This window comes from Leopardus geoffroyi, chromosome C1, assembly GCF_018350155.1.
Source record: "Leopardus geoffroyi isolate Oge1 chromosome C1, O.geoffroyi_Oge1_pat1.0, whole genome shotgun sequence".
NCBI lineage: Eukaryota > Metazoa > Chordata > Mammalia > Carnivora > Felidae > Leopardus > Leopardus geoffroyi.
In genome coordinates this window covers 219,127,447-219,140,129 of record NC_059328.1, presented here as the reverse complement: position 1 = coordinate 219,140,129, position 12,683 = coordinate 219,127,447, and the positions used below count along the sequence as shown (strand labels likewise).

The 12,683-nt window shown below is 43.9% G+C and overlaps 1 protein-coding gene across 4 annotated transcripts in view; it reads right to left on the bottom strand.

Moving 5' to 3' along the window:
- UBE2F (ubiquitin conjugating enzyme E2 F (putative)) overlaps positions 1-12,683 on the bottom strand; it is a 54,484-nt gene that overhangs the window by 23,626 nt on the left and 18,175 nt on the right. For 3 of the 4 annotated variants that reach the window (XR_006713266.1, XM_045481923.1, XM_045481924.1), the window contains one exon: positions 10,919-10,984. The exons of the other annotated variant lie outside the window; for it this stretch is intronic. Coding sequence is in view for 2 of the 3 variants with exons in the window: in XM_045481923.1 (XP_045337879.1) it covers positions 10,919-10,984 (66 nt within the window). In the remaining variant the exon portion in view is untranslated. The remainder of the gene's footprint in view (positions 1-10,918; positions 10,985-12,683) is intronic. 4 annotated transcript variants of the gene reach the window in all.

The following is a 12,683-nucleotide window of genomic DNA, read 5'->3' as shown; positions in this document are numbered from 1 at the left end:
GCAAATTCATCAACCAAATCAGAGAAAAATGCTAACGGTAACTCTGTCATTCTCAGATCCATTTCAGATGAAACGCTGTTTTATGTTTAATAACCATCAAAGCTTACAACATCCTGTTTAAAGTCATTCATTCAGCAAATATCTGATGAGAGCTCATGATGTGCCAGACCTTGTTCTGGGCCCTGGTGACACATCAGCAAGAGACCCTCCCACCAGTACAAGCGCACGTTCTGGCAGAAGAAGGTGAAGGAGCCAAGGGAGCAGGAGTTGAAATTTTACACAGGGTGGTCGGAGAGAGCCAAGGCCTGAAAACGGAGGCCATCGGGGTGAAGAACACTCCAGGCGGGGGAGCCGGGTGAGGCCCATGAAAACAGCGGGTATGTTCAGAGAGCACTCCAGCAGCCAGAGGCGAGGCAGGGGAGAGGAGGAGCGGAGGCCAAAGAGACCACAGTAAGAGTGCTGGCTTTTATGCAGAGCCAGGCGGGGAGCCCGGAGAGGGGTCTGAGCAGAGGAGGGCTGGGCTGCAGACCCTGTGGAGGCAACCTGTTACAATAACCCCGGTGAGAGATCATGCTGGTTAGGACCTTGGAAATATTCCGATGGGACCACCACCAGGATCTGCTGACAGACGAGGGTGGGGAGTGGTGAAGAGAGGAGTTAAAGAAGAGCTAAGGTCTCTGACCCCGCAACGCAAAGGGCAGAGTTGCCATCGGGAAGATAAAAAGGCTGCAAGGGGCATCACCGCACCAAGTTCAACATCGGACACGTCGATCTGAGATTTCCTGTCAACATTCAAACAGAGGCGTTGATCGCCAGCAGACGATTCTGGAGTGTGGGGGAGGCCGGGGCTGGATGAGGGCAGGGTGGGAGCTGTTCAGTATACGGAAGCACTCACATTTCATGAGCTATGAAGGTCCGAGGACGGGACAAAGCCTTAGGGGCCCCCACACCTAGAGGGGTCTGGGAGAGGAGACAGGAGGGGCAGCCAGCACCGAGGAGGAAAAGCAGGAACCAGGAGTTGGTAAAAACAATGACTAACAACTGTTCAGAACAAAATGCTTAAGACCGAAGAGTCTTCCGGTGAGAAAAACTTTTTAAATAACTTATACACATACATACAGATGTGTGTGTGCGCGCGCGCGTGTATTTACAGAGTAGTAGGACAAGGTGACAAAGTACTTGGCAGAAAAATGTTCACATTAGGATACAATCCTATAGGACGAGTGGAAGAAAAATATGAGTGAGAGGAGAAAAGGCAGCAATGAGCATTTTCCAACCACTGAACTAGAGCTTATTCATATTTCTACAAAAATGCAGGATGGTGGGCGTATCCATGCTATTTAGATTCTACTGGAAACATTTTAAAGAGCAATATAATACTTTTATCTTTAAATGTCAATATTTACAACACACTGGAAATTATGTAAATTTCAAACTTAAAAGTCAGCAAAAACAGTGTCCTTGCCAAGATGAGCTTGTAGACTGGGGTCGGCAAACTCCTGTAAAAAGCCAGACGGTAAGTACGCTTCAGGCTTTGGGACACAGGTCTCTGTCGCATATGCTGTTGTGTTGGCTTTTTCACAGCCCTTCAAATACGTAAAAGCCACTGTGAGCCGGAGGGCCGCGCGAACAGTGGCCCAGGGCGGGATCTGCCTCACGCCTGGGATGGTGCCCAGCGTGCCCAGGCCAACGCGGAAGCACCTGAAGACACATCCGTGGTCGGACCGTGAGACGCAGCACGCGTGAAGCCGGCTCATCTCAGGGGAGGCTACTGTGGGCTGGACTGTTCAGGGGAGGCTTGGGGGATGTGCCGTTAGGTACACCCTCAAAATCGGGATGACAACCACAACCCTAAGCACACCGACACGCGGAGCACGCACCGCACACGGTCACCTGGGCTCATGCACGTATTCGCTCACCCTGTCTCCACCACTGCGGTGGGACAGGCACATCATCACCCCTTCAGAGAAGAAACTGAGGCCCGTGCAGTAAGAAACTGTCCTGGCCATAGCCCCACAGCTAGCGGGTGGCAGAGCCATTTCCGGCCAGGCTGTCTCCCTGGGATCTGAGGGCAGGTGGGGGCGGGGAAGACAAAGAGGCAGTGTGCACGAGGAGGGCGGACTGGGCACAGAGCCGCAGCCAGGACTGCCACGAGCCCTCTGTGGGGCCAAGCCAGGGAGGTGGGCGGGTACTTGGCGGTGACATGGGGTCGGGAGCCACGCGGGAGCTGCAGACAAACACTAAGTCAGCTGCTAAAGAAAAGTGAGCACCCTGGGACCCGATGGAGGCTAATTTACGTGTGGAGGTAATATATATGTAAGAGATATTAATATAGACCATTGGGGTCCCAGGCAGGAGTTATAGAAAAAATATTTAAAGAAATGTTGGTCAAATTATTTGTGAGTTTGACAAAAACCAAAGCTACAGATCCAGAAAGCTCAGTAAGCCCAGGTAAGATCAATAATCACATCAAAGAACATCACAGAGACAGACTGCTAAAAACGTGATAAAGAGACGGTCTTAAAAGCAACCAGAGACTAAAATGCACACATAAAGCGGAACAAAGAATGAGCACTGACTACTTATAAGAAAGAATACAAGTCAGGAGGCAGCAGAATGAGGTCTCTACAATAATGAACTCGTCACCAGGGGGCTATACTACAGACAAATCCAGAACATCCAGGATGTTCTTCAGGCAGAAGGAAAAGTAACAGATGGAAATTCAGACCTAAGGAAGGAGTGGTGACTACACTGGGAAACAGATAAAAGAAAACAGGATATGTAAGGCTGGGTCACAGAGTACATAAAGGAGACAGGACAACTGTAAAAGGAAGGCTGGATAGGGAAATGGAAATATCCTACTATCTGTCTAAGCCTCCACCTGAAGAACTGGGGGGAAAAAAGCCAAATTAAGCTGAAAACAAGCTGAAGGAAGGTAATAAAGATAGGATCAGACAACAAAAAATGGTAGAGGAAAATCAATAAACCCAAAAGCTGGTTCTTTGCAGAGACTGATAAAATCGATAATCCTCTAGCTAGACTGATCAAGAAAAAAAGAAAACACACTTTCACTAATAGGAGTTCAAGGAGACTCCACAGAACTTTATAGGACAAGATATTAAGAACATTATACCACTAAACTTGAAAATGTGGACAACCTTAAGAAAGACACCAATTATCTACTAGAGAAAGTGTATTCATCCTTAAAATGTTACCACAAAAACAAAACACAACCTCCCAGAGCTAGGTAGCTTCCCTGGCAGATTCTACCACTGAGTACAGAACTGACACTAACTCCTCATCCACAGTCCCAGGAAACAGAAGGGAGCACTTCCCCCCTTCACTCTGGAGTGATGGCAGGGGGAGGGGAAACCAGATCCTTCTCTTGCCCCACATAAAAAAAGAACTAAGTCACAGACCAAACTGTGAAACGTAAAGCTAAAAAATACTTGAAAAAAAAAAAACACGAGATCTTTGTATTTCTTCGATCTCTAGGACACAGAAAGCACAGCTATTTGTACTGGTTAGAATTGTTACTAGAATTCATCACCACGAGCTCAGTGGCTTAAACAACACAAATTTTCTATCTTCGGTAGATCAGAAGTCCAAAACAGGCAGCGTGGGGCTACGATCAGACAGCAGGCAGGGCTGCTGCGTTCCTTTCTGGTGGCTCTTGCCCCATCTTCAAATTCAGTGATGGCCAGTGGAAATGATAATACACACAACCAAATGGATGCATCTCGAAAGCACCGTGCTAAATGAGAACAGCCACAGACAAAATGCTCCATGCTGTTTTGGTCCATTTACATGGCATTCTGGAAAAGGCACAACGACAGGAACAATGTCCGCCAGAGGCTGGGGGACCTTTTTGAGGTGACGGAAACATTCTCTATCTCGATCATACTGATGGTGACACACTGTCAAAATGCAGGGAACACCCCAGAACAGTGAACTGTCCGTCAATTAGACCTCACTAAACATGATTTCTGCAAAAGATAAAGAAAAAGTCTATGCCACATGAAAGGCACTAAGCGGTGGGTCAGGAAACCAAGTGCGCTGGCAATTTTTACAATGCCAAAAAGTTCAACATCTAAACAGCTTTATACACATTATATATGTTTTTACTACTGACCATCAGGATAGGTTTTAAGCATGGTAATGAGCAGTTTTAAAAACGGGAAATCAGATATTTAACTTCACAGTCACTCCAGGGAACTTGAGCGTCCCAGGAAAGAAATGTGCCTCGGAGTCATGTGAAAGGCGGGGGGCATAAGCTACTATAAGAATAGAGTTTTATCAGACAAGTCACTTACTCAGTGTGATGGCACGCAAGGAAGCATCATGTCAACAGAGCTCTTGGAAGGAGCCAAGAAAAGAGCAGCAAATGTTCTCCTAACAAAGATTAGCTGATGCTAGGACAGAAAACTGACAGTCTTAAGAGCTCACATCACATTTCTCTTACATGTAAAGAGAAGAACTGCCACCTGTATTTCTAGGGTTATTGGAAAGAAAAGACTTCACTAGGAAAAAGTCTGTTCCTCTTCCAATCTGTCCCTCATAATGGTTATCTCCATATTAAAATTAAAAATCAAACCAGAGAGAACCAGGGAGTACATGCTCCGGGTCTGAAACCTTGACATAGTAGCTGTGACCACCACCTAAGGTTCTATAAGACTGCAGAGCAGGTCAAGCCAAGGCCTGCATCAGTGTTGTGCTCTACGTCCATATGTGTTTAAATCTCCATGATTGCTGAAATGTTCCAAAATGTTCACGAGTGGAAACAAACCCATCTTTCAGGCTAACCAAACATATTTCTTTTTTCAGAAATTGGGATCTTACTTTATTTCACATTTAGAAACCTTTCTAAGTCCAAAGTTCTGAAACAAAGCTAAGAATGCACCACTAACCAGACATTAATACGGCTAACAGATAAATCAGTTAAAATTTTATGACTTAATGTAAGCTACACTTTTATTGTCATGTACTAATTAGGGTGTATTTATAAATTAAATGTTCAAATTAAGTAAACATGAATCTAACAATTAATACATTTAGAAACAAATTTAGGTGAACATACACAGTAATACACAAGATTTACAATGCAGCTATAGAATTCCCTAATCAGAATTTATATATATGTAACACTAATAAAAAAAATGTTATTATGTTAAAACCCCCCACATATTTAATAAAGAACTTATATCCAGTTATATAAACCTTACAACTTGATAAGAGGACAAGCAACCCAATTTATAAATGGGAAAAATATTTGAATAGACACTTCAACAAAGAAGATACACAAACAGCAAACAAACACAGGAAGAGATGCAAATAAAGGTCACAAGGAGACACAAACCCACGATAATGGCTGAAATTGAAAAGACTGCCAAGATGTCCACAAGACTGTGAGGGAACCGGAATTCTCATTCACTGCTAGCAGGACTGAAAAACAGTACTTACACTTTGGAAAACAAGATAGCAGTGTCTAATAAAATAAATTTACTCTGAGCACATAACCCAGTAATTCCGTCACCAGGGGGAATAAAAACATGCTGGCAAAGACCTACATGAGAAGGTTTGACAGCAGCTTCACGCATAATAGGTCCAAAGTGGAAACGACACAAAGGCTTATCAACTGGTGAACAGATAAACTGGTATACACTCACAGGATAAAATACAACTCATCAAAAAAAGATACAATACTGATTAAAAACAACATGGCTGACACTCAAAAATATTAGGTTAAGAATGTAACCTACACCTCAACCAATATCGCGTAAAAATTTTTTTAATCAACGATCTAAGTTTCCACCTTAGGCAGAAAAAGAAAAGCAAATTAAACTCACTATAAAAGGAAGGAAATAATAAAGATAAGAGCAGAAATCAATGAAACGGACAAACAACTGAGAAAAACAAAAATGAGTTCTTTGCAAAGATCAACTGGATAAACCTCAAGCTAACATGATCAAGGAAAAAAAAAAAAAAAGAAGACCGAAATTACCAATATCAGGAATGAAAAAGGGGACATCAGTACAGATCTTACATACAACAGTAGAGTAAGAGAATATTCTGAACAACTTTTAGATCAATAATTCTTTAGGTGAAAGAGACAAATTCCTTAGAAGGAAAAAAATCACTAAAGCTGACTTAAGAAACACAGTAGATGAATAACCCTGTGTCTATTTTTGAATTCATAAGTAAAAACTTTCCAGAAAGAAAACTCTAAGTCCAGACTACTTAAATGTGGAATTCTGTCAAATATTTAAGGAATAAATAATACCAATCCTATGCAAGCTCTCAGAAAACAAGAGGGAACACTTCTTCAGTTATTCTACTAGGTTAGCATTGCTGATGCCAAAACCAGACCAAAAAAAAAAAAAAAAAAATCACAAAAGAAAACTGCAAACCAACATTCCTCATGAATATTGACATAAAATTCTGTATCAAAATATTAACAAATTTCATCCAGCAATGTAAAAAACAAACAAAAAACAGATAACATACAACGACCAAGTGGCATTTACCACAGGAATATAACGTTGGTTTAACATTCAAAAATCAGTAAGTGGAATTTACTATATTTACAAAATAAAGGAAAAAATCATATGATCATCTCAAATGATGCAGAAAAAGCATTAGAAAGAATTCAACACACATGATAAAAACTCTCAGCAGACAGGAAAAAAAGGGAACTCTTCAACCCGATAAAGGACAGATAAAATCATATTCAATGAATAATGAGCACTTTCCCTTAGGATCAGGAACAGGGCAAAGACATATGCTCTCACTACCTCTTTCAACACTGTACTGGAGGTTACAGCCAGTGCAATAAGAAAAAGAAATTGAAGGCATACACACTCGTAAAAAGAGAAGTAAAAACGTCCTTCTCACAGATGCAATGATCATGGATGTAAAAATCCTAAGAATATATTAAGAAGCTACTGGAATTTAATAGGTGAATTTAGCAAGATAATAGGACACAGGATCAACCTGTCAAAAAATCAATTGTAGGGGTGCCCGGGTGGCTCAGTAGGTTAAGCGGCCGACTTCAGCTCAGGTCATGATCTCGCAGTCCGTGGGTTCGAGCCCTGCGTCGGGCTCTGTGCTGACAGCACAGAGCCTGGAGCCTGTTTCCGATTCTGTGTCTCCCTCTCTCTGACCCTCCCCTGTTCATGCTCTGTCTCTCCCTGTCTCAAAAATAAATAAAACGTTAAAAAAATTTAAAAAAAAATCAATTGTATTTTCATATAATTAGTAACAAGTAAAATGGAAATTTTAAAAATACCATTTACAAAAGCTTAAAAAACATGAAATACTTGGTATTATATTTAACAAAGTATTTGCAAGGCCTATACACTGAAAACTACCAAATACTGCTGAGAGAAAGCAAAGCAGATTTACACGACTCTGCTCATGCTCGGGAAGACTCAACACTGCTATGCCGCCATTGTGTGCAAAACTGATGCGTCTCAATCAAAATCCCAGCACTGGGGAAATGCAAATTAAAACCACAATGAGATACTATTCATACTCGAATACTGATGAGTATGTAGAACAACTGGAAGTTCTCAGTCATTGCTGGTCAGTATATAGCAGTACAACTCCTTCAGAAAATAATTCTTAAAAGGTTGAGTACACACACAAGATTCCATTTATATGAAATTCAAGAACTGGCGAAAGTCATTTACGGTAACAGAAATCAGAAAGGAGGGGCGCTTGGGTGGCGCAGTCGGTTAAGCGTCCGACTTCAGCCAGGTCACGATCTCGCGGTCCGTGAGTTCGAGCCCCGCGTCGGGCTCTGGGCTGATGGCTCAGAGCCTGGAGCCTGTTTCCGATTCTGTGTCTCCCTCTCTCTCTGCCCCTCCCCTGTTCATGCTCTGTCTCTCTCTGTCCCAAAACTAAATAAACGTTGAAAAAAAAAAAAAAAAAAAAAAAGAAATCAGAAAGGAACTTTGGATGGGTAGCCAGGGGCAAGGAGTGGACTGCAGGGGCAGAAGAGAATTTTGGAAATACTAGAAGTATCTTTACTGGGCTTGTGGTTATACAGGTATGTACACTTTTTCAAAACTTAGTAAAGCTGAACAGTCCAAATTAGTACATTTTATTGTTTGCAATTTTATACCTCAGTAAAATTTATTTATACGGTAAAAACTGGGGCGCCTGGGTGGCTCAGTCAGTTAGTTTAAGTGTCCAACTCTTGGTTTTGGCTCAGGTCATGATCCCATAGTTCGTGAGTTCGAGTCCCACATCGGGTTCTGCGCTGACAATGACGCCTGCTTTGGGTTCTCTCTCTCTCTGTCTCTGTCCCTCCTGAGCTCTCTCTCTCAAAATAAATAAATAAACTTAAAAAAAGAAAGTAAAAACTAAACTTAAAAAAATTGTTATTTAAGTCCATGTTCCCCTCTGCCTAAAAGCTCCACGTCACAGTGGGGCAGGCAGGCTGAGGGGACCCGTGCAAGTCAGTGGGGCAACTACGACCTGACCCAGGTTTTCAAACGGTGCCTCCAACTTCACAGAAGACTCCAGGGAGCATTTCGGCAAGTCTTTAGTATTTGGCTTTGTGTCGTCTCATTTCACTTACTAGTATTTTTTCTTATTTTGTGAGTTGATGGAGACCTTTCTCCCCCTTAAATTCAGTTTTCCTCTATCACCAAAATACATTTCCGTCTTTCCTCTGAAGAGTACACTTACTCCCAAGCACAAGGGATGTTTGAAAAACAAAACTACGAAAATGTTACCTAGTATGAACAGAACTTTCTTGCCAGGAGCCAGATAAAAAAGAGCTTTGGGCTTCAAACGCAGATGCAGTTCTCCCACCCTGACCACCCAAATATCCGGACTTTCTACCTTATTGCGTTTTCAGACTACTGGCTGCCAATGAGGCGAGTTCAAGACCATGTGCTTCGACCACGGTTAAAACTTTCTCACTCAGGCATAGTTACACAATTTCTTCCCAATACTAAGAGCAGCATGACTCCAAGAAGTTGTTTTAAAACCATGATGTTAGACAAATCTTTAGGGTTGACAGATCTCTGCCGTGTTTCTTAATAACAAAGGGCAGGAACCACAGCAGCTTTCGGACTCACTAACCCCACAAAATAAGGGCACACAGCATCTGAAGGGCATGCCGAGCAGACAGCTCAGTGCGACAATCGTGTCCCTGATGTGCACTTATTACAAATAGAAATGCTAAGGTACTAAGTAGTTACAGGCATCAAAACACAAGTTACTCTTGAATCTGATGGAAAGGTGAAGACCGAACCGTAACAACTGTTAACTGTGCTCCACTTTTGAGAACAGTAAGAACATCAAAGATGGTGTCACGTACACAATCTCGATAATCATAACATCCATGTGATTCCATTAATGCAGTTAAAAAAAGACAAAGAAAAAAAGAGAAACTCTTATTCAGAGGCTGGACTTGACACAAACCCACTCGTGTCAGATGATAACAAGCCCGACAAAGTCAACAAAGGTCTCTGAGCGGCCGGGGAGGACCACAGAGCCCACGCCTCGGTGGTGCGCAGAGCAACGGAATGCCTGCCAACCGCCGAAAATGCCCGAGAAAGGCAGAGGCAAGAAAACGTTTTTATGACAAACACACGTCTGAGACCACTCAGTACACAGAGCCAATCTTCATCCCCAGGAGAATTTCTGAAAACACTGCATTACTTAACAATGATAGTAAATGACTTCCGGAACGGTGACCTTGAGTCAACAGCCCTTGCTAAAAACAGCACAATGTGCAGTATGTGCTTTATGAAGGCAGCCAGAGTGGTTCTAAGTGTCATCGTTTCCTAGTTTCGAGTCCTGAGCTCCGGTTATCTCTCAATGTCAGGCATGTAGAAGCCTGTGCTCGGGTTACCACCCCTAGTGCTGTCTTAGAGGAAATGGTATCAGATAGAGTTCATGTCCATGTCCAGCGATGTCTGTAGAACCACCAAAGGGATTCAACGAATTTTTAAGTTTTCAAGCACGTTTTGAAAATGAGGTTTCCGTTATTATAAAACATCTTCAACAGAAAATAATCCATCCTACCTGCAGGGAGATAACTGCCAGGTCTTATTTGTAGGGTCATTATCACCCACTGAAATTCTGTATTTTCTTCGACTTTCTAATTGGCTAGTGACGCATCATTCTCGGTTTCTCACTCCCTTTCCATCCCCTAAAAAAAGAACACCTTCCATTTCCTCCACAACGCTCCCTTCCCCACCCACCCCACAGGAGCACCGACTGGTCACAGCACAGCACCCGCTGCCCGACGTCAGCACTGGTGGGCTGTGCCGGGTTGGAATCTGCGATGCTCAGAGCCACACGGCAATGAGGAAACAGAGTCCTCCTTCTTACTGCGCAGCCCGACCAAGGAGGAGTACGTTACCATCCTGGAGCACCTGGAGCTTAGCCTCTTATCAGCCCTAACACAGACAGCCGGGAATCTGCTCCCTCCCCTGAGCGAGACCCTGGGCTGGAACGCTTCACACCCACTGTCTATTTCCATTTAACCCTCGTAACTGTCCCGTGAGAGAGGTCCTCCTTGATGCTCACTTTCTAGCTGGGCAGGCTGGGGCAGAGAGGTGATTAAGCAACCCGAACCCTGATCACACAGCCACGAGACAGGAGCGCCAATCAGGATTTCAAAGCTCACAGTCTTCACAGCGCACCAACTGCCTCTGTGGCCTGCGCTCCGGCCGTCAGTCTGCACTTCACTTCTGGAGCTCCCACTGAGTGCCACAGACTCCCTTTATCCTGCTTCATTTGACTACAAGGCACATATCTTCTCTTCGTGCGGCATGAAGTCATTACTGTCTTAACTTTCAAAAAGTCAGAGGCAAATCAAGCCAAATATCATGGATCTGGGCAGCCTTGAAACTTTGCTGTTTGAAAATCACCGTGACACTTAAGTGTGGAAGAACATTACCTGGGGTTACAGTTAGCTGAAAGCAGTGGAGCTTGTTTGGATCAGGAAAATGCACTTTACACGTACCTGCAAAAGAAACAGCACATCAGGAAGGTCTGACAGCCGGCGGCAGCCCCTACACAGAGGCTGACCTTGAAACACGCGAGGCGTTTAAGGTGCTGGAGGCGTCTGTAGACCCCTCCTCGCTCTTGGCGTGTCACTAACTGTGCCACTATTGCTAACACTGCAAGCCGGTGGCTTTGCCATGGGTGTCCCTCCTCACAGTCCCGCCCTCTTTAATTCCAAACTGAGGCGGCTGCTTTCAATCTTTTAATGATCACTGAAAACTGAGATCTTTCCATTAACTTTAAGAATAATGCTACTTTAGGGGCGCCTGGGTGGCGCAGTCGGTTGGGCGTCCGACTTCAGCCAGGTCACAATCTCGCCGTCCGTGAGTTCGAGCCCCGCGTCAGGCTCTGGGCTGATGGCTCAGAGCCTGGAGCCTGTTTCCGATTCTGTGTCTCCCTCTCTCTCTGCCCCTCCCCCGTTCATGCTCTGTCTCTCTCTGTCCCAAAAATAAACGTTGAAAAAAAAAATAATAATAAAATAAAAAAATAAAAAAAATAAAAAAAAAAGAATAATGCTACTTTAGTTTGAAAAGAGAACACCACACTTCAAGGAGATTAATACGTGCGGGTAAGGCTAACTAAACATGGCAAAACCAGAAAAACGCAGGCCAAACTTCTGGGCTGTTCAACCACCACCACACTTATTCAGACCCATCACAGTAAATGGAAGCTCAAAAGGTGTCCTTGAGGGGCAGGTGGGTGCCTGGCTCAGTCCGTTAAGCATCCGACTTTGGCTCAGGTTATGATCTCACAATTTGTGAGTTCAAGCCCCACGTCGGGCTCTGTGCTGACAACTTGGAGCCTGGAACCTGGTTCAGATTCTGTGTCTCACTCTCTCTCTCTGTCCTTCCCCTCCTCGTTCTGTCTCTCCCTCTCTCAAAAATAAACATTTACAGGGGCGCCTGGGTGGCGCAGTCGGTTAGGCGTCCGACTTCAGCCAGGTCACGATCTCGCGATCTGCGAGTTCGAGCCCCGAGTCGGGCTCTGGGCTGACGGCTCAGAGCCTGGAGCCTGTTTCTGATTCTGTGTCTCCCTCTCTCTCTGCCCCTCCCCCGTTCATGCTCTGTCTCTCTCTGTCCCAAAAATAAATAAAAACGTTGAAAAAAAAATTAAAAAAAATAAATAAATAAACATTTACAAAAAAAAAAAAAAAAAAAAGGTGTCCATGAGGTTAGCTAGCACCCAGTTTACCTGGCATTAAAAAAAAAAAAAGTTTCACAACCCAAGTAGTAGCTCAGCTTGCTTTGTGGATGAAGGGATGCTCTGCTCAGATGGCAGTGCCCTATGCCCCCTGTGCCACACCGGAAGGGGTCTGGTCAACCGGGACAAGGAGTTCCCATAGGAGAAGAGGGAATGGCTAGCGGTGCAGATAGAAGTTGGCCACATCCTACATCTGTTCCTTCAAACAAAGGGTATAGAAGAACAGTAAGATACATAAGGAATAAACACCCACTATACTGGGAAGGAATATGTAGAAACTGTCTATAAACTCAGAAAATACTACACTGAACTCCTTGGATCGCCAGCTGACTTTATTTCTTACAAGTCTCACCGCAAACATTTTGCCTGGTTTTATAATGGTATGAAATTTCATCGAAAACAGGACAACTTCAATTTTGACTTGGAAATGGCCCTTAGAGATCATCTCGTCCAATATC